Source organism: Amblyraja radiata, chromosome 39 (assembly GCF_010909765.2).
Source record: "Amblyraja radiata isolate CabotCenter1 chromosome 39, sAmbRad1.1.pri, whole genome shotgun sequence".
Taxonomy (NCBI): domain Eukaryota; kingdom Metazoa; phylum Chordata; class Chondrichthyes; order Rajiformes; family Rajidae; genus Amblyraja; species Amblyraja radiata.
The window spans coordinates 6298012-6321048 of NC_045994.1; the positions used below are offsets into that span (position 1 = coordinate 6298012).

At 43.1% G+C, this 23037-nt stretch overlaps 1 protein-coding gene across 1 annotated transcript; it reads right to left on the reverse strand.

Moving 5' to 3' along the window:
- Positions 1-333: 333 nt before the first annotated feature.
- LOC116967309 (deleted in malignant brain tumors 1 protein-like) lies at positions 334-18853 on the reverse strand. Its single transcript, XM_033013809.1, has 13 exons — positions 18832-18853; positions 17405-17719; positions 15312-15623; positions 10623-10937; positions 9011-9325; positions 7984-8298; positions 7344-7661; positions 7192-7266; positions 5459-5770; positions 4459-4590; positions 3439-3540; positions 2082-2192; positions 334-581 (listed from the first exon to the last, which is right to left on the reverse strand). The coding sequence occupies exons 1-13, from the start codon at positions 18851-18853 to the stop codon at positions 541-543; spliced, it is 2685 nt and encodes an 894-aa protein (XP_032869700.1). The 3' UTR covers positions 334-540.
- Between the last annotated feature and the right edge of the window lie 4184 nt (positions 18854-23037).

Here is a 23037-nt window from a genome sequence, read left to right on the forward strand (position 1 = left end):
ACCACAGGCAATCAACGTGGTGCTTTGATTTAATGTCTATGGGATGTGTATGTATGCTCGGACAAAATATGAACACATTAATATCGAATTCCACCTGAAGTATTTATTATGCTTGTTCAATTCTTACATTGAGCGAGATTGAAACAGTTCATTACAAACACCAAAGCAAGGTAAAGCATTATAAGAACAAAGTAACATTCATTGTAACCTGCACAATCTTAAGCATTTACATGGAATGTATAAAAACGCCTACAAATTCAAATAACACGTGTTTATTGATTAGGGAAAAAAAGATCTTTCTTCCAGGAGAAGAATGACGATTAAATATGTTTGTCTACACCTGTCCAGAGAGCAGAGAACATGTTTTCTTCCAAGGTTTAGGGTAAAAAAATCAAACCAAGTGGTTTAAAAGCAAGTCAAAGATTCTGCTTGTGATAAGTTGGCGAGTGATATCAATGCTGTGAAGATCTGCTTGTCGATCTTGCAGGAAGGGTGAAAGGCACGTGCTGTCTGATGAAACGCCGAGCGTTTTCCATCATTTCAAGACAGGCTTTGGAAACAAGGTATCATGCTAGATTCACCTGGGAAAGAAAACAAAGCAAATATTATTGGGCCAGCTAAAATCAAGATTTAACATGAATAAAAAAAAGATTTTGGTAATATTCGAGTCATGGAGTCATACAGCCCTGAAACAGGATATTTGACTCAACTCGTCAATTCCAACCAAAGAGACCACCTTAGCTGTTCCCACTTGCCCACGTTTGGCTCATATTCATTTACCATAACCTGCCCATGTACCTGTCCAAGTATTGTTTAGAAGCGGTTACATTGCCTGTCTCAACCACCTCCAGCTCGTTCCACGTATCGTCAACCATCTGAAATAAAAGTTTGCCCTTTCACCTTAAATCCACCACACTCCCCTGAAAACTAGTATAGTAATTCTTGATTTCTCTCCTCTAACTAAAAGGCACAGTCCTGTCCCCTCATCATCTTATACACCTCTGTTACATAACCCTCAGCTTCGTATGCTCCAAGGAACAATGCCCTAATCTGGCCAGCCTTTCCCTTGATCTCAGCCGCTCAAGTCTTGGCAATACCCTTGCAAATCGTCTCTGCTCTCCTTTCACATTAATGACATGCTTCGTGTAGCAGGGCGACCAAAATTTGGCAGGTTCAATACGCAGTCTCAAGGGGAAAATAAGCCGACATGGAACATGACAAATTAGATACTGTATTCATATGGTTCACATTGCAGTTGTGAATGACACGTTGTTCGAGTAAGAACAAAACCGTCCGTGGGCAACTTTCTCTGAACATGTCTTTTCTTTTAGCAAATAATATTTGAAGCAGGAAAGTGAATATAAAACAACGCAGTGGGTGGAATATTTTGCTGAGCATTGGTGATTCTGGCATGTCAGAGACTGACTCACCACCAGTGTCCACGTCACCGCCGGCAACTGTTAGCATCAGAAGGGCATCGGCGCCACCGTCCATCAGGAAATGACTGCCGGACAATCAATGGCTTTACTCTCAGGATCGTCATGGTCATCCGGAACTAGATATAGGAGGAAGTATAAACCGGAATGATCTTCCTGAAAACCTAAATTGTTTTGTAAGCTGCAAGGGGTGTGAAATAAACACAGAATATTGGAGTAACTCAGCGGGACAGGCAACATCTATGGATAGAAGTAATGGGTGACGTTTAGAGTCGAGACCCTTCTTCAGACTGAGATGTTGTTGTGTAATTGGTATCTGGACGGAGAGAGGACTGTGTTGGGCCTGTGAACTATTTAACGTTGCTCCAATCCGGCGCTATAATTGGTGTTATAGTTCAAGTCCTATCCGCATTGAGAATATAAACACACAATGAATGTTTCATTCAATTACACAGCTGGCGGTCGAGAGGTTTATCTTCAAAGTCAAATTGTTGATGTTTTAAATAGAAATCCCTTACAAGTTATTGAGATCGCCTCTCTATCATTTCACGGCGAACATGCTCGGACACATTTTCCCTGATATGTTCTGATTACGAACAAAATGAATTAAAATAGGAGAAAGTGGGAAGCAAAACATGCACCAACCTCGAACACTGGAGGAGGTTCCTTCAGGGAGTTCGCTTGTTGAATGAGCACAACCCAGAGGGTCGCTGGTGTAATATTCTATTTGATTCATGGAATCAATGGATCCAGAGACTAGAAGTCAACGACAGAGATAGTTATTAGACATCGGGCTAAATTGGGCATTGGAGCAGAAGACACACATTATTCATCGTCCCAATGACAGTATCGCGGATATGACATATGACATAATGGTGCAATACTGTCAATCTCAGGGGCCCCATCTAATCATGTCTATCTGTCGGCTTCATTCAACACACTTTTTTTGGAAAAGCACCCTGGCCATGGATTTGAGGCTGACTCCGGGATGGTGCAGATTCCTTGACTCGATCTATCTTCACACGATCCACCTTGAACATTCCCCTCCCACTAACCACAGGTGATGCAACACCTATTATTACACCTGCTCCTTTATCTCCATTCAGGGACCTAAACGTCAGTCTCCACTATTTCATTCTATGTTCTCAATGTACCCTCCTTTACCTACGTGATGCCAAATGCAGACGAGGCAACCAGATTCTGCCCGCCAGGGACAGCTGGATTTCGATTCCATTCCTCATTCCCATCCGCCCTCTCTGTCCTCCACCTCTTACATTGCCAGATTGAGTTTACATGCAAGCTGGAAGAGCAGCACTTCAGGTAACGCTGACAATCCGATGGTGTAAATATTTAATTCTCCAATTGTCACCCCACTTCTCTCTCCTGATAATCAACCCTGGCTCTCTCAAACACAACATTCTCTCCACTGAGCCTGTCCCTCGCTTCCCATTTCCTTTCCTCACCTCCACCATCTCTATCAGCTCATAACCTATCCCTATCTGCACAGGGTCCACAATTTCCATCCCCCTATTTCCTCTCTACCCACTATCTTTCCCAATGTTTCTATATTTCAGTTGTTTACTTTTATTTTCTCATCAGATTCCACCATCTGGAGCTCCTTGTCCTCCCTACTATCATCTCCAACCGTTGTGGTCACCTCCACTCTTCAACCGCCTCCCCAAATGGATTTGTCTACAATTCCACCCCTAGTTGCATACATCCACCTGTCATCTACCAGAAACTTGTGCAGCATTTCCTCTCGCCACTTTCTATCAACCATCTCCGCTCTACTCCAGACATGAAGAAGGGTACGGACACAAACGGTCATCTGTACATTTTCCTTCATAGATTCTGCCCGACCCACTGCGTTGCCCCAACAGTTTGCTTTTGTCCGATGTATCTGTTACAATGTTTTTATTTTTACCCAATGACCATTAATACGGTTATTGGAGTGGAGGGGATATTTATCGCTGAAGAGCGAGTGTCGAGTACAAATACTCACTTGAATCATTCATCTGATTGAACTTGTTTCCAGGGAGTGTATCGTCAATCTCTTCATAAATTGCTTCGTAAAAGCCAAAGCCCCTGCCTCTCATCTCTGCATCTGTTGAAAGGAGAGTGTGGGTTAACTTGTGGATTGACAGGAATAGTATTTAACAGTTAGTAATTTGCATATGACATGTATAAATTATGAATTAATGATATTCAAGGTGAACTGTTGATGAGCGTTACCATTGAAGAATTACGCTAGAGGTCTAACGGCTTCTTGCAGAAATTAGCGAATTTTACGAACACCAAGAAGATCACAGCTAGTGTGCATTAGTAGGAAGCAATTCCTCATTTCTGTTCCGCAACGACAATGCTGTTCAAAGCCTGATTGCATTCCCAAATACATACGGATGGTACAAGTATGGCACTGGGTGATCAGGAGTTGAAATTTCCACAGGTTTGTCAATTTAGGAAATGGAAGACAGATTGTGTTGCATCAAATAAATGGAAGGAGATGGGGAATAAAGCATTGCAGGAGCATAGAATGTGAGGAAAGAGCAAGCTTGAGATGTGGTGGATAGAATCTAATCAGAATGTTCGCGGTTGAGCAGCGCATTGAACAGGATGTTGAATGGAATGGTCTTCTTCTTCTTGCGTATGGCGTGCACAGCCTAAAGTTGTCGGACAACTTGTTCTATTTGATCTTATTTGATTGTGCACGCCAGGTTGATTGCATTCGTCGAAACAGGGCGGACAGAGTGAAGGTTGCAATCTCCCACCCCAATGGAATGTTGAACATCAGTCAAGTGAACAATTGATGGAGGAACCCAAACAATAATCACATTTAACATTCCATGCTATTACGACAAATTGCTCTTTTCAATAGGAACCATGGAATACCTACACAATGCTGCACAGTTGCATTTGTTGCTCATAATGTAAGAAAGAAAAGAGCACTTGGAAGGGCGAATGAAAGTCTCTTCACGCTATGAAATATTGTCTGGAATAATAACGCTGTAACGATGAACCTCACCTCTTCTTGCTGATTGCCTCCGAGCTATTATCACCAGTGCGACAAATTCGGCGATGAGGAGGATTCCGAGAGATGTGCAAACCACAACAGCCGTGGAGGGCGGCTTCTTTCCCAAAACTGAAATTGAAATTCCTGGATAAACGAAAAACAGAAGCAGTTGGTCCAAACTGAAAACATTTCTAGGGACAATTGATGAATTTTAACCGCGGGTTGTGCATCTTGCTTTGCTAGAAATGTTCCCCAAAATCCGGTCATACATTGCACCAGAAGAATGGCTAAGCGGAAAACAATAAAAAGCTCAAGTCTCTATTGTATTGTGCGGAGTGGTATCAATAGAAAATATACTAGAATGTCCTGATTCCTCACTAGTGACGCTTTGTATCCAGACAACAGCTGCAATATTGTATTCAGGCATAATGTGCATCTACACTGCTTGACTTCAATGAATAAGACCATTTGGCCCATCAAGTCCACTCCGCCCTCCAATCATGGCCGATATCTTTCCCTCTTAACCCCATTCACCTGCCTTCGCCCCATAAGCCCGAACACCCTTTCGGCAACATCTTGTGAATGAGCAAGCACTGTTTTGACTTACTCGACATGCCAACACTTCCTGAGAAGAAAATACTGCAATGAGTCCAATATTCTTTCTTGTCACAGAGATATTTGTCTGGTGCTGGACATCATGATTTTTTTAGAATTTTGCAAGTCCTGTTTCACATACTGAGTCTGCCAATTTGAAAACCACCTATCATGTTTTCAGCAATTAGCAAACAGTAGCAAGCGAATATCAGCACAGTGTGTAAGTGTAATGGTCAACATCGCATGAATAACAAATACCTGAAGTGCTGGAGCCAGAGGGGATCAAAACTGGACGTGGACATTGTAATTAGTTTTTAGCAACTTCATCTCTTTAGATTTTCAATTAAAACAAAAACGATATTTTACTTATGAAATTGAAGGGGTGTAGAGATCGGGGAATATGCCGAACAACACATACCAGAACAGGTGACAAAGACATCTTCCTTGTGATCACAGTCATGTTGACCGAGCGGTGAAGCCAGACAACGGGACAGGAATGATTCACTTCCCGTGCATTTCACTTCATCCAGCCAGATATCACCTGAGGCCGGGGCAATGGTCGCCGCTCCTGGAGTCCAAAGAGCAGAGCCACAGCCCAACTGTCTGCAGACGACATTGGCATCGGCGAGACCCCAGGAGTCATCACACACCGTTCCCCAGCTGTTATTGAATAATATTTCAACCCTTCCGGAGCAATTGTTGCTGCCGCCATCAACCCGCAGTTGTAGATCTAAGTGAAGTTAAATTAAATACTCAGTTAAAAATACATGAGTGCTGAAGTAACTCAACGTGTCAGACAGCATCACTTTAAAAAAAATATATTTTTATTAGAAGCAAACATATTATGATAAAATATAATTACATATTATAGTAAAACTTATCATGTATATCAATCATACATTATTAAAAAATTCAATTGTGGATTGATTCTGCTTCTAGTTGTTTTTGTATAGATAGTAAATTAGAGAGAAAGAGCGAGAGAAAAAATACAAATGTTAAAAAAGAAAAAAAGAGTGGAATGAATTACTAATATTACGTCATTGGAGATAGGTTCGTAAATTATAAAGTATAACTTTTCATCTAATCCTGAGTTCAAGCTTCAGTTCGGTTTTCGTGCCGGGCCAATCTATCCCTTCAAATAGTTAATGAATGGAGACCATATTTTAACAAAAAGTTCTTGTTTGTCCATTAAGACAAGTAATTCTTTCCAGATGTAGGGTCTCCGACATTTCCACGATCCACATTTTAATATAGGGCCTTTCCAAAATCTTAATATTCATTTTTTTCCTAGTTATTATACTGTAGTCAAGGAAGTTTCTTTGGCTTGTTGTGAGGGTTGAACTTTGTTCTGATATTCCAAGTATTATTAGTTTTGAGTCTGGATCCAATTTAGTATTAACTTCAGAAATTATTCCAAAAATATCAATCCAGAAATTTTTAATTTTTGTACAATTTGCAAAAGTATGTGTTAAGTTGGCCTCTAAGTGCAGACATTTATCACAGATAGGAGAAATATGTGGGAAAAATTCTATTTAGTTTTATTTTGGAGTAAAGTAATCTGTGTCCAGACAGCATCTCTGCATGACGTGTGCAGTGACGTTTCGGATCGGGACCCATCTTTAGACTAATTCTACTAAGAGGGAGGGGAAGAGGCTGCAACAGAGATGAAGGCGGGTCTAATCTAGGCAAGTGACAGGTGGATTCAGGTGTGGGGGGTGTTCATTGACAGATGGGTGCACAAAGGTTAGATATTAAAAGAGGACAAAAGGCTGGAATATAAGGAATGACGAGGATGAAATATGAATCCAGAGGAAAGGATAAAGGTGGAAACGGTCTGATGAGGGTGTAAGGGAAGGGGGGGGGGGGTGGAAGGGTATGTGGGTGGTATATTGCATGTCGAGGGAGCGAAGAATGAGTTTGGGGAATTATGTCAGTGCACGTTTGGAAGAAGGACTGTTCACAGTACTTGAATCAAAAGGCTGACATAGCTGGGATCCATGCAAGGACCCATGGCTACACGTTTAACGAGAAGTTCGTGAGATAAATTAAAAGAGAAGTTGTTGAGGGTTCTCAGCTATTTAGTTGATCACTCATTCATCAAACATCCGGGGTTGACGTCACGCTGACGGCGTAAGTAGTAGAATGACTCGCCTGGTAAACGGCGAGATTTAGATTCATTTCCTCCGTCGCAGTCTTTCCCGCGGGTTGTCTCCGGCATTTCAGCATCTGTTGAGAACAGTGAAATGTTGACGGATTTACGCGCGTGTTTAATCTGCCATCGTATGCTGACTTTCCTGTGTTACCTTTACATGAAACGCCTGCATCCTCCCTGTGGTTACAGTTGTGTTGCCCCCACGGGTCAAACTGGCACTGCCAAAGGACTGACTCGTGCGAGCTACATTTCATCTCATCGATCCATATGGGCCCAGAACCTTGTCCATATTTACTGGCGTCATATTCAATATATTCGAGGGGTCCACATTCTAATTGTTTACAGATCACTTCCGCCTCCACTCTAGAGAGCTTCTCGGTGCACACTGTTCCCCATGTCCCGTTGTACCACACTTCCACTCTCCCTTCACACCGCCGGCCTCCGTTCACCAGGCGCATCTCTTTGTGTTCTGTGAAGGGAAGAGGAGATATACAGGTCATCATAATGTATCCATCCCGCAGATAGCAACAAAGACGTATGAGAAAGATCTGATTCAACAAAAACAGATGTCGCTGGAAAAACTCAACAGGGACTGGCAGTTGGGAACAGATTGGGTGAAGACAAAAATCGTAAGGTCAACTGTTCTATCAAGTCATGCCCCCCCCCCCCCCCTGAGAGAAAGGTCTTTATTCCATCAACGAGATGTTTGCGATAAACCATTGAATACATCTCTGGAATGAAGGTTCCCACTCTAAGCTGCAGAAACGTAAGCAGACCGAACGTATTCTTACCAGAACACTTCACTGTCACATCTTCCTTATGACTGCAATCGTGCCTACCCCACGGTGCGGAGGAACAGTTCCAGAGGTATGATTCGTTACCCGAGCATCTTACTTCATCCAACCAAATTTGGCCATTACTTCGTCCACAGAATCCCGGAATTTTATCTTCCACAGCATATCCGCAACCTAGCTGCCCGCAGACCACGTTAGCGTCGTCCAGATCCCAGGAGTCATCACAAACTGTGCCCCAAGACCCATTGTAATAAATCTCCACTCGTCCAGCACATGTACTTCCACCCCCAGACAGCCGTAATTGGAGATGGTCTGTTGAACAAATACAAGGGAGTTTATCACACAATTGCAATGTACACCCATCACCCCACGTTCGGCCGCGCCTTCTATGCTATCCCTCGGAAAGGTACCCCGTGTTGTTTCACACCACATGGAAGTGTTTCTTGTCCAGACTTCTCTCACACACGGACCCTCACACTCACCATCGCCTGCTCCCTGGACCTGATGGTAATGGAGAGGGCCCATAGTACACGTGGACAATCTCTATACGTGGACAACCTCCCACTTTACACTCAAATGGGTAATCAATCTTTGGGTGGATTCGATGGGCCGAAGGGTCTGTCTGCATGTTGTATCTTTAAACGATATTATAACTTTCTCCAGGTTAACTTATCAATGTGTGTTAGCTTATGTGTGCGTATATATTATAGACACACACACACACACACACACACACACACACACACACACACACACACACACACACATATATACATATATATATATACACGTGTGTAATATAAATATTTGTCAACAAACGATTTAAATTGGTAAATTAAGAAATGTTAATTCGGACCTTTGATTAGATTGACAAGAACGGAGAAATAAAGCTTCTTCATTTTCCGTGCTGTCCCAATTGACAAGTCGAAAACACAGAAGGCAGAAACGCCAATACAACTCGAAATTGCTAGAGTCACTAACAATCATTATAATGTCTAATTTGGATCTATATGCCAATATTCACCTGAGCACAGGACTCCAACACCGATGCTGTCGCTGGATGTCTGATTCAGTGTAAATGTGCTGCAATTTCGGAGCTGCGACTCGTTTCCTTCACACTGAACGTTGTTCACCCACACGGGCAGCTCACTCTCTCCGTACCTTGAGGAGTTGTAGGCGAATATGGCGGAGCCGCAGCCCAACTCTCTGCAGACCACGTTGGAATCATTGATGTTCCAGGCGCTATCCTGCACTCTCCCCCATCTACCATTGTGGTAAACCTCCACTCGGCCGTCGCAGCGGCTGCCCCCATTGCTCAATCTCAGAGACCAAATTTCATCTAGAATACAAAACATGTTGGGTTAAACCTTTCAACTGATCGAACATATTCCATAACTTCTCAACATTTACCTGGTCAGCTATTAGTTTTAAGGATTATTTTCTGCATCAATTGTCCACATGTCACATTGGCAGATAAACTGCATAGAAACATTCTGTCTACGTCTACATAAAACAATGCCGAGAAACCTATGGGCCTCACCGAGAGAAATGGGCCCAGTAACAAGGAATAAACTGGTTATTGAATAAATGATAACCACCAGCTCATGCATTGATCTAAACTGATTGCAATAGGCATGCTGAGAATGGTCCAGCGCCTGTTCCTCGTGTTGGCGGGGTCTTTTGAAGTCTCGCTTTAACTTTGTTCTTTTTTGGTAAATAAATGCATTCCTGGACCATTCCAATATCATGAAAAATTGATTTTCCCATTTCTCATTCCATATTGATTTATATCCATAAGCTGGTTTAAACCGAAGATAGACACACAGAGCTGAAGTAACTCAGTGGGTCAGATCGCATCTCTGGTGAAAAGCAATAGATGACTGAAGAAGGGTCTCGACCAGAAACGTCACATATTCCCTTTCTGACGCTGTCTGACCAGTTGAGTTACTCCTGCTTTTAGGGTCAAGCTCTTGAAAGAATCACTAAGCCACTTTAAATTTGATATCGCATTCTTCCTGCAGCCTCTATCTCAGATCTCTACAGCTGATGTAACTAATTAATATCTGTGTATTGTAGCAGTGGACCGAGAATTAGAACCCGACTGTACAAATCGCCATCCTTCTCACTCCTTAATAAACAGTTATTATCCGTTGTACTATCCTTACTATGTTTACTAGCTACACTCTCTCAGTTACTATCCATAGAAACAATTTTATGAACTGCAGAATTCTGCACTGCATACTCAAATTCACCCTATCGATGTATGACAACGTTGGCTAGCAATTGCCCCTGTATTCCATCAGTGGGGGAAGGGAAAGACGGCACCTGAAGATAATAGACAATTGACAATAGATCCAGGAGTAGGCCATTCGGCCCATCGAGCCAGCACCGACATTCAATGTGATCATGGCTGATCATCCCCAATCAGTAGCCCGTTCCTGCCTTCCCCCCATATCCCCTGACTCCGCTGTTTAACAGCTCTATCTAGCTCTCTCTTGAAAGTATCCTTCTGAAAAGAAAAGAAAGATGGTCGTCAGGAAACAGCAGATGTTTTCACTGGTTAAAAGAGTCACCGTGTAAACATCTCTACCACTGGGCAACTCTGTTTTTCAGTTCAAGGACATTTGTTGACTCACCTGAGCAGATGAGACCGGCGTCGTTTCCGTGTGAACAACTCATCTGATCCCTGGGTAAGACTGGACAATCAACTAATCGGGACTCGTTCCCCTGACAGTGGTAGTTCTCCTTCCACACGAGGCCGGATCCTCGGCCAAAGTGAGTAACTCCGGGAGTTGCGGCCACTGCACCGCAATGTAGTTGTTCACAGACCACGCCGGCATCAAGCAAGCTAAAGTACTGATCACAAACTGTTCCCCACTCGTCTCCGTGTAGAACTTCCACCCGGCCAGAGCATCTATCCTTCCCACCCACCAGTCGTGGGCCATGGTTCCCTGTTTTTATGGGACAAAATAACAGTTCAATACACAATAAGAATAGAGAAAAATAATGAAAGTTAGAAATTGTTTGTTTATTTTTCTCATTTTCTAAGCGGCCACCTTCAAAGTGTGTGCGCGTGGTGATATTTCAATACACACAGTGAATGGTTACGGTCTTCAACTCGGCACGTCGGGGTCGTCAGTTTCACATTATTTAGTTTAAAGTCCTGACCAAATAAGTTCAGATCTCATCTGTAATACTTGCGGCTTTGGAGCATTCACCAGAATAAAGTGTACACCCGACTTAATTGACGGTCTTTAATAGTGCAGCCTACATTGTTCAACACAATACTACATATATGCCATATTTTTTGTCCACTAGCTTTTCCGAATGTTTTAGATGGATCTGCAGATGCTGGTTGATGTGTTGTCCAATGCATGATAAAGAAACTCAGCCGATCAGGCAGCATCACTGGACAATATGGATATGTGACGTTTCGGGTCGGGACCCTTCTTTAGCTTGAAGAGCCCAGACCTGAGACGTCACCTATCTATTTCCACCAGAGATGCTGCCTGACCCACTGACTTACTCCAGCATTTTGTGTATTTTACTGTAAACCAGCATCTGCAGTTCCTTCTGCCAACACCTTGCGTCATGGCATTAGCAATATTGAATATGTTACGCTTAACAGCACCAGCTAACACCCTACCCCCTCCCTCCCCCCCCCCCCCACCCCTCCTTCCCAGCAACCCAATGCACCCATTGATATAGATTGTGAATAGATGGCGTTGCCGTGGCACCCTCTCGACCTAACCTGCCAGATTGTTTGGACCCATTCATTCCTCCACCCTCCCCTTTGTCAAGAGTGTTTTGTTGTCATATGTCCCAGATAGAACCATGAAATTCTTAATTGCTGCAGCACAACAGAATATGTAAACGTGTTAACTGTCTGTTTGATGCTGATCGGTGTGTGATTTTCAATGTCATTTCTTCTAATCTTATTCAACAAACTCCCCTGTAAGACGTATATGAACACTTCCTGAAACAAAAGAAGACATTTTCTGAAAATTCCTCTTTATCTGCCTTGAGAGATACACTCACAAATAGCTTCAGTGGATTAGTCAAACATGACTTCACTTTGAGCAATTCAGCCCGACGTTACTTATTATTTTCAGTGCTTCAGATGGCACATGTTATTGTGAACTCCATCATTTGTCCAAGGCCGGAACAGATCGGCTGTTCATGTTTTCTCTATCCTTCCTCTTTTCAAAGAGTGAATACCGAATGTCTACGCTGCAATCTGCAAGACCCATTGCAGAATCTATACGTTGTTGGATATTGTAGCGAGCGTGTCCTTTGTTTCAATTATAGTATGATATGGATCTTTGGATCCATGGAATTTTCAGATATTCAGGTTCACTGTCCTCTCTGGTATTATTTTGTCACTAATATATTTTCTATTACTTGCTCGTTTTTCGTGGGCGTTTGGTTTTCCAGCATTTAAACATGTTTACTTTTATTTGCTAAGATGGAATCAACATTTTATAAAATTAATCGGCTAAATAATTTCCGTATTCCACTGTTTACATTCTCCCCACGTGTGGGTAAGTTGCGGGGTTTTTCTTTCTCATTGTTGTCCCTTTTCATATCTGTCCTTTGCCGAATTCTAATTGATGCTTGTCACCGCTTATTCTGGAAACGTTAACCCATTCCATCAAATATCCATTTTGCACGGATTACATTTCCCCCGTATATGTCGGCAAATAGTTGATATTTCCCCTTGCTAATATTTTCCTTTGCTGAATTCTACAATATTCAAATTCATCATACAGACTGTTGTCATTGAAAAAATATCAGATTCAACTCCTCGTGCCCCCACCCCCGCCACCTCTCAGGACTATTATATTTGTTCATTTTTCCTGTAGTCTAAGATCTATATCCATTTCCCGCTGTGTGTTGGGCGAGGTAGAGGACAGATGAAACCAGATGTGTGGATGAAAACCATTATGACATTGTATATTTCTACCTTACAGCAATTTATTTTCTATGTTCTACGTTTCTATTAGTTTACTTCACTCCTGACTCCTGTTGGGTTCGCATCCCCATGACACACTTTAGTTATGGAGAAAAATAAATTATTCTAGTTCCACATCCTCTCCTCCTGGCAATGCTTAGGATCTCATTTGTTCAAGAACCGTCACAGTCTGCAATGTAATCAAGTGCTGCTTCATCTTGGAGTGATACGGTCTCTGATTGCACATGGATGTTCTACACTCTCAGTGATCAGGATGTTATTTCCTTGTACATTATTGTAAATGCTAATGGGAAGAAATCGTTCACTTCGCTATTTTCTAATGCACTAATTAGTCCCCCATTTATATTAGGATCATTGTTCAAATAATTTTAGCCATTTAAAATGTTTACCAATGTCACATGAAAGTCGTGTACTGCTCAATTATATTCCAGCATTTTATAACCCCATTGATGAAAGTGAATGGCGAGCTCACATCCCTATCTTCCAAGTATAATGAGTGTTTATTAATAATTAGTTTCCAAAGGGGTTCTACAGCTATATTAATAGTAAAAGGATAACGAGGGATAATATTGGCCCATTAGAGAGTCAGAGTGGACAGCTATCTGCAGAGCCAAAAGAGATGGGGGAGATTTTGAACAAAATATTTTCTTCGGTACTCGCCAAGGAGAAGGATATTGAATTATGTGAGGTAAGGGAAACAAGTAGTGCAGCTGTGAAAGCTATGAGATTCAAAGAAGAGGAAGTACTGACACTGAAAAATATATAAGTGGATAAGTCTCCAGGTCCTGACAGGATATTCCCTAGGACATTGCGGGAAGTTAGTGTAGAAATAGCAGGGACTATGTCAGAATTATTTCAAATGTCATTAGAAACGGGAATGGTGCCGGAGGATTGGCGTACTGCGCATGTTGTTCCATTGTTTAAAAAGGGTTCTAAGAGTAAACATAGCAATTATAGACCTGTTAGTTTGACGTTAGTGCTGGGCAAATTAATGGAAAGGATACTTAGAGATAATATATATGTAAGCATCTGGATAAACAGGGTCTGTTTAGGAACAGTCAACGTGGATTTGTGCCTGGAAGGTCATGTTTGACTAATCTTCTTGAATTTTGTGAAGTGGTTACTAGGAAAATTGATGAGGTTAAAGCGGTGGATGTTGTCTATATGGACTTCAGTAAGGCCTTTGACAAGGTTCCACGTGGAAGGTTGGTTAAGAAGGTTCAATTGTTGGGTATTAATAGTGGAGTAGCAAGATGGATTCAACAGTGGCTGAATGGGAGATGCCAGAGAGTAATGGCGGATGGCTGTTTGTCAGGTTGGAGGACGGTGACTAGTGGGGTGCCTAAGGGATCTGTATTGGGCCCACTGTTGTTTGTCATATACATCAATGATCGGGATGATGGTGTGGTAAATTGGATAAGTAAATATGCAGATTATACTAAGATAGGTGGTGTTGTGGATAATGAAGTAGATTTTCAAAGTCCACAGAGAGATTTTGGCCATTTGGAAGAGTGGACTGAAAGATGGCAGATGGAGTTTAATGCTGATAAGTGTGAGGTGCTACATCTTGGCAGGACACATCAAAATAGGACTACATGGTAAATGGTAGCGAATTGAGGGATGCAGTTGAACAGAGGGATCTAGGAATGACTGTGCATAGTTCCCTGAAGGTGGAATCTCATGTAGATAGGGTGGTAAAGAAAGCTTTTGGTGTGCTGGCCTTTATAAATCAGAGCATTGAGTATAGAAGTTGGGATGTAATGTAAAATTGTACAAGGCATTGGTCAGGCCAATTCAGGAGTATGGTGTACAATTTTGGTCACCAAATTATAGGAAAGATGTCAACAAAATAGAGAGAGTACAGAAGAGATTTACTAGAATGTTGCTTGGATTTCAGCAACTAAGTTACAGAGAAAGGTTGAACAAGTTAGGTCTTTATTCTTTGGAGCACAGAAGGTTAAGAGGGGACTTGATAGGGGTCTTTAAAATGATGAGAGGGATAGACAAAGTTGACGTGGATAAGCTTTTTCCATTGAGAGTAGGGAAGATTCAAACAAGAGGACATGATTTGAAAATTAAGGGACACAAGGTTTAGGGGTGACATGAGGGGGAACTTCTTTACTCAGAGAGTGGTAGCTGTGTGGAATGAGCTTCCAGTGTAAGTGGTGGAGGCAGGTTCGATTTTATAATTTAAAAATAAATTGGATAGGTATATGGACGGGAAAGGAATGGAGGGTTATGGTCTGAGTGCAGCTAGATGGGACTAGGTGAGAATAAGTGTTCGGCACGGACGAGATGGCCTGTTTCCGTGCTGTAATTGTTATACGGTTATATGGTTAAAGTTGGCACTCACCAGAACAGATCACACTGACATCACTCGTGTGGTTGCAATGAAGAGTTCCTAAAGAACGCGGACAGTCCCACAGGCTTGTCTCATTACCCTTACATTCAAATACATCGCTCCGTACAAGGCCAGTTCCCTTTCCAAAATAAGCCCCTCTCGGAACTGACACGGCGACTCCACAATGAAACTGACTGCACACCACACTGGCATCATCCATATCCCAGGCCAGGTCACACACGGTTCCCCAGGTTTCACCATACTGCACTTCCAGTCTTCCCGAGCACTGATCATCTTTGGATACCAATCTTGGCCCTCTGTGATCTGAGAAAAAATATAAAAGATAGTCATGAAAGCCACAATTATGAAGACAATTTACAAAAACATCCCTGAAAGTTCAGCACAAATCTGACGTTGAAATCAGTCCCTTACTAATGATATCTGTGCTCCCATTCTCATCCTTCCTCTACCACGATGCGCTAACATGCTGAGTACTATATTCTGCTCTCTGTAACATCCTCTTTACACTATATATTGTATTTGATTTTAAATATGCGTTGTGTATCTGATCTGTTTGCATAGCATGCAAAACAAAGCCTTTCACTCTTCCTCAGTTACGTCACAATGATAAACCTAAACCTAATCCTACAAGTCGAATATAATTATTATTTATAGAACATTCCGTCCTGCAGAACTTGACAAACTCCACAGGCAAGACTGTGCTAACTGACCCAGTGAATCTGTCTGCTCCTGTCCCATTAAACGAATTCCAAGTACAAACTGTAGAAAAAAGAACTATATACCATTCGGCCCACGTCTACTTCACCGTTAAGTCGTGGCTGGCCTAGCTTTACCTCTCAACCCCTTTCTCCTGCTTTCTCCTCATAACCCCTGACAACCTTATTCAACACAAATCTGTCAATCCCCACCTTACAATTATAAGACAATTACAATTAATTTTAGAAACATGGACATAGAAACATAGAAAATAGGTGCAAGAGGAGGCCATTCGGCCCTTCGAGCCAGCACCGCCATTCATTGTGATCATGGATGATCGTCCCCTATCAATAACCCGTGCCAGACTTCTCCCCATATCCCTTGACTCCACTAGCCCCTAGAGCTCTATCTAACTCTCTTAAATCCATCCAGTGATTTGGCCTCCACTGCCCTCTGTGGCAGGGAATTCCATAAATTCACAACTCTCTGGGTGAAAAGGTTTTTTCTCACCTCAGTCTTAAATGACCTCCCCTTTATTCTAAGACTGTGGCCCCTGGTTCTGGACTCCCCCAACATTGGGAACATTTTTCCTGCATCTAACCTGTCCAGTCCTTTTATAATTTTATCCATTAACTTGGCCTCCACAGCCGTCTGTGGCAATGAATTCTGCAGATTTATCACTCTGTAATGAAAGAGATTCTTCCCCTTCCCTTTCCAAAGGTACGTCTTTTACTGAGGCTGTGGCCTCGGGGCCTGGGCTCTCCCATGCGCGCTAATCCTCTCCACATTCACGCTACCCGGGCCTTTCCTATTTGGTGAGTTTCTATGAGGGCCCCTTCATCCTTCTAAACTCTAGTGAATACAGGCCCATTGCCTTAAAACTCATCATATGTTAACCCAGCTCTCGATGGAAACATTCTCTGAAACCTCCTCTGAACATGCTCCAAATTCAGCACATCCGTTCCCATTGCCGATATCCGCAGCTGACCTCCGTACCACGACCCCCGCCCCCGCCCCGTCCCCGTCCTCCCAAGGCCGTGACATATGTTGACCCGGGAAAACGATAATCCAGAACAGCCCTGGAAAGAAATGTATCAGTCTCCGACAGTTGCTGCTTCACCAACTCAGTTCCTCCAGCCGCGTGTTTCTTGGCCCCGTCATTGTACCGGGTGAGAGTATTTAATGCTCCAGGTTGTGTTTGTTTAATTCAAACCAGAATGTGAGATCCAGAAGCGAAATTTGATTCCAATTGGACAGGAATAAAACGGACAGACACTGGATTTAATTTCACACCACTCGCCGCGGGCGGTCAGTCCGAGTCATTTACATCCAGGGCATCCCGGAAATCACCAAACTGCGGAACAAAGAGAGAAAAAGCTGATGTTTACCTTCGCAGATAACGCCGGCATCGTTGGAGTGTGGAAGGCCACTGTCCCCCCATGTCCGTGATCTACACTCCCGCAGAGCGGCCTCGCTCCCGCTGCACTCAACACTCCCTGTCACAACGGGTCCGGACCCCGGTCCAAAGTGAGCTCCGAGTGGGGCTCCCATCGCGGCGCCGCAGCCCAGCTCCCGACACACCACCGCCGCGTCCTGCAGGTCCCAGCGGTCATCATACACAGTCCCCCAGTTCCCCTTGTAGTGAACCTCCACTCTCCCGGCGCATGGACTGCCCCCGTTCACCAGGCTCAACTTCACGCTTTCTGAAAACAAAAATCAGAAAATAGATGAACAAACGTTACCGCCGGTTTGAGCAGCGGGTCAGTCGGCGCCCCGCACACCGCGCTCCCAGCCACCCCTAGCTCCAACCATTCAAAGTCCACATGTACCACGGAATGATCAACGGGAGCGGCAGACCCCGAATGAACTGTGAACAGTGTCAACAATATGCAGTAAGCTGGTAACCGTCCGGAGAACCGGGATCACCCGGTCATTCTTGGGATGAAAGCGGCGCCCGAGCAGGCAGGGTGAGCTGCGGACACAGAGTGCTGGAGTAACTCAGCGGGCACCCACCCATGTTCTCATGAGATGCTGCCTGTCCAACCCAGTTACTCCAGCACTGTGATTTTTATTATAAACCAGCATCTACAGTTCCTTGTGTCTCCAAGTTCAGCTGCAGGTTCGTTTTCATTCTCGGGAGAGCGGCTGATGAGCTGCGCGGGTCAGTGCCCCGCTGTACTCAAAGCTCATGTGACGGGCAATGGAACCCAAACGTGTTAGAGGTGTGAAGGCATTCCTGGAATTGGACGCCAAAGGTGAAAGATCCGGACTGGGACTCCACAGTGGGATGAGCAGTGGGAACACGCTTGGAACCGGGAACCATGTCAGCAGAGTCGACTCCCCACACTGCGCGCTTCAGGGACATTACTGATCGTCACTCCGTCTGTAGACGGCAGTCACCTCGCAAGTAGCATTAAAGGTCTTCAGTAACAATCAGTCTCAGTAGCCGCACTCTTAACGCAGTGAAAGTTAAGCGAGGTTACCTGATGGGTCCACCCGACAATCCCCGGGGCGGCCTGAAATGAGAAATAAAGAATGAGATTTGACTGTATGACGGGTGGAGTGATGGGGTTGGGATGTGGGAGCGAATGGGTCCATGGGGAGGTGGGCATCTCATTAATGAAACCATCACCGGGAAAAGCCCCGACAGTAACCTGAGAGGCAGCGTTCCGAACCGCTACAGAGAGTTGTTTCACCTTCCCACCTGCTTTTTTAGATGTTACTGTAAATGAGTATCAGCAGTCAGAAAATCCTATCGTGTCTCTTTTGTAATGAAATTTATTGTTAGATCTACAGAGATCTGGACACAATTTACCGATGTGGTAAATTTGGTCCATGCCGACCAGATTGTTAAATACCTGCCCCAGCTGCCTCCCCTGGCAGCTTGTTCCATATACCCACCACCCTGTGTCTGGAAAAAACGCCCCTCTGGATCCTATTAAATCTTTCCCGTCTCATCTTAAACCTTTAGCCTCTGTTGTTTTAATTTCTCCTATCCTGGTTTAAAATACTCTGTGCCATTCACCTTATTAATTCCTCTCGTGATTATATGCACCTCCATCGCCCCTTGGTCTCCTGCGCTCCAAGGAATAAAGTCCTAGCTTGCCCAATCTCTCTCTACAGCTCGGGTCCTTAAGTGCTGGAAACGTTCTTGTAAATCTTCACTGCATTCCTCCCGTCATAATGGCATCCTTCCTACACCAGGGTGACCCTTTTAGAACGACAGGGAACAATATACCTGAAAAGTAGGCCTGTCGGGCCACGACAACTCTCCTATCGCCTCTGGTGAACTATCAGGTTCTGGCACATTTTACGCAGCCTTGAAAATAGATTATGTTGCCAGTATAACTGATAATTCGCATGGGAAAATTCATAATACAATTAACAGTGAATAACCCCATCCTTACTCCCCTAGAATAAATCATCTCATTGTTTTCAGTTTTCGGTACATATGCCAGTTAAAAATAAAACACTCTTGAAATAGCTCCTGCCTGTGAGGTTCACATTGTCACGAGTTCGGATTCTCATTTCAATTTTACTTTCCACAGGCGATACAAAGTGAACTGACCCGTGTGCCAAACTCGATCATTTTAATTTTCTGCGGACAGCCACTCCTTCATTTCCCCTCCAACAAAATTTACGATGATATTCCCTCCGATGGATTTGCAGGATATTTTTCTGTGTTCAACACCGTCTACCACATGATGGACAAATGACCTGATCCCAGACTACTGAAGATATTCTGTCCCCGATTTCTATACTACTTTCCACCTTCTTAATACAGGTGCGGCGATGCTAATATTTACGACTCTATGACTATTTATTTTCAGATTTGCTTGTGCAGAATGCTTGAATGATATTCCAACATTACATGGTTGTTTGTTTGTGTCCTGCCTTGTCCAGCAATAACTGGGCACGACTTGCTCCCACACCTGAGTCCTGTTATCCACTTGGCTCCAGGAACAGATACTGTCTCGCCAGTTGCCATTTTTCCTTTTAACCGATTTTCAAGAAGTGGGGAAAGTCTATTTATGTTCACAGTTTCAAACCCGCGTTACAATTTGTGAATCTAGATAATGTTATTCAATTCTATGCCTTTCACCGATTGCACAAACTCGGCCAGTGGACAATGCAGTGGACAATTGATCGCATGCACAATAGGCTCATTAATTTAGCGTTATATCTCACGAAGTAATAATAATATAAACAGCACAATCGTATCTGACGATTTGGGAATCATTAGGATCATATTTTGTAAGACGTGTATTACGATTATTCAAGTATTTAATGAGCGCGGAAGCATCATGTATAAAACACAGCTCCCATTCTAAACTTCTAAGGACAAGAAGGAGACCATTTAGCCCATCGGCTCCATACCAAGCACTGTACAACAGTCTAGCTGATTTAATTTACCCTCTCCTTATTTCCCTTCATTCGGGCCCATCAACCCTTCTTTCATCCGTTTGACCATTCTACTCAAGATAATTTACAGTAGGTAATTAAACTACGTAGCAACAAATCATTAGGATGCGCGAAGAAACGTGAGCACCCGGGCAAACGCGCACAGTCACAGGGAAGATGCAAGTGTAATAGCATGTCATACAGCACCGGTGGTAAGGAATGAACCGAGATCGCTACAACTGGGTGGAAGCAGCGGTAGTAAAATTAAATAGAGGATACCGATAACGTGCTCCTTCCAACCTGTAGAGCCACTGCAGGCAGCGTCATAGACCCGAGTTCAATGCCGACCTCGGGTGCTGTCAGTGTGGATTTTGTACGTTCTCCTAGTGCCTGTGTGGGTTTCCCCCGCGCGTTCTGTTTTTGTCCTACATTCCAAAAACGGGCATTTACCCGCTGTTAATATTCCCTCGTGTGCATGAGTGGCAGTATCTTCGGGGAGTTGATGAGAACGAGGACAAATAAAATAGGATTAATGATGCAATTGGATGTTTGCTGTTCGCCTGAGACTCGGTGGTCAAGGGGTCTTTCCATGTTGTTTGTTTAAACCAGAATCTGGAGTTCCTTCCTACACATTTACATAGATACCAACGTGGTGTCAATTACACAGGCTCCAACAATATTCAATGACGTGATGTTATGTTAACGACAAAATCAGAAGGAAAGTTGGTGTTTGATTTAGTCAGCGCCCAATTTCTGCCGATAATTCACGGATGAATATGTCCAGCTTTTGTTTTCTGATTTGTATAATGAGGTGGCCGGGAATGGAGAAACAACAGCTGAATATATGCCTGAATTTATCTATAAAGCAACAAATGAGATAAATCTTCAAATCAAAGAGGTAAAACTTTGAAACTCTCAACAGAGTGAAAACAGAGGTGAGTTCTGTACATCAGTCCCAACGTGGACTGTTTTACTTTCCTCAGAAGCTGCGGCCCCGCCGAAGGTTCTGTTTGCGCGTCTCACTGCCTCATTATGTATTTAACACGAGGACGTATATGTAGGAGATAAAATATCAAGGCGAAATTTGTAACGGAAATCTGCACTGAACATTTAACGAAAATAGAGCAAGTGAAAAGCAATTTAAATAAAATTGCAACATCTCGCTAACTGCGATTCTCCACCTAAACAGAATGGAGAATGCACAAATGCCCCGAGAAATAAATGTGTTGCTACTAATAGCCGGACACGCATAGTGCCAAACTGAAAACTCCGTTAATATATAATGTGACGCATTTGAAGATCATTGACCACTGTGTGGAAATGTCAGCGTCAATATCCATCGAAGTGAGTGTTCAATGACAATATTAATGCTGATTTTAACAGTGTTCATTCTACATCAGGATGACCTTTAAAGATAGAAAATTAATAAAACCTTTCCAACAACAGGATACTAACTATATTTTATAAATATGCCCAGTTCACAGTATGACATGGTGGATAAAAATAGCTGCAACTGATCACTATCAGCGACAGGAATTTGTGTGCGGCTTCAGTCAGCAACAGCTGCAGCTTTGGATGCTGTTGTTCACCTCAATTAGTTTATACTCTCTGGACTCCGATGTACTCTGCCCCAACAGTGACTGCCCTATACCTCTGATCAATTCAGATTAATAATCTATTTCTGAATTGCAGTACACAAGACCCGAGTCTTGCGGGTGGACTGATCTGTGACTGAAGAAAATTCCCGTGGACGAAATATCACGTTTAAATCTGTTTTCAAAAATCTGAATGGGACGTTAAATGTGTTCTTGGCGACATTATCCAAATATATAGCCTATTCCGACGGCATTAAGCGACTGTTACACAAGGACTCAAATATAAACATTAGAAAATAACTAATTAATTATAGAAAGCAAATACACTTCAATATTCCATTCAGCCGTTGTCAAGGTGAATGAGCCTATTTTTTTTTAATCCACTCTGCTCCTGTGCCTCATTATAAAACACCCAAAGCCCTGATCTGGACAGGTGGAAAATTCACACGTGGAAGACATTTGTTATCACTTTAATATATCACTATGTTTTCATCACAATATTTAGAGATACAGAAATAAACGTTTGCAGTAACCCAGCGGGTCAGGCAGCATCAGTTTGAAGAAGGGGGGCGATTTGAAACGTCACCTGTCCATGTTCGCCAGAGATGCTGCCTGACACGATGTGTTATTCGAACAAATTGAGTTTTTTTGTAAACCAGCATCTGCAGGCCCTCGTGTCTCCAGTCGGAGATACATATTTTCTGATCCACACATCAAACAGAGACAAATTGAAGTTAGCTGTTAATAGAAAATGCTGGACGTGGAGCAAGTGGAAGCAAACTGAAAAAAAGTATCGGTATTTCATCAAACGCAACTGAATATTCTGGAGAAAAATAAATATAGGCGAATCGATTTCAAAAGAAAGGAGATGTTAGGATTGCCGAAAGTCTACTCGATCAGGCAATGTGCATTTCCCTTTGATGGAGTTTATAACATAAACCTTAACCAAAACCGTGAACATTGAGAAACTATACGATCGACTGAACGTGGCACTAAATAGAATCGTCAATGAGGTGGACGGGGAT

Bases quoted from the DNA above. Each gene is read 5' to 3' on its own strand.
- LOC116967309 (XM_033013809.1), bottom strand. From the start codon at position 18,853: ATGGACCAAATTTACCACATCG. The intron at 7,267-7,343 runs GTAACACAGGAA...TGTTCTCAACAG, and splicing joins TGCAGGCGTTTCATGTAAAG to ATGCTGAAATGCCGGAGACA. The intron at 4,591-5,458 runs GTATGTGTTGTT...TCGTTTATCCAG, and splicing joins TGTCTTTGTCACCTGTTCTG to GAATTTCAATTTCAGTTTTG.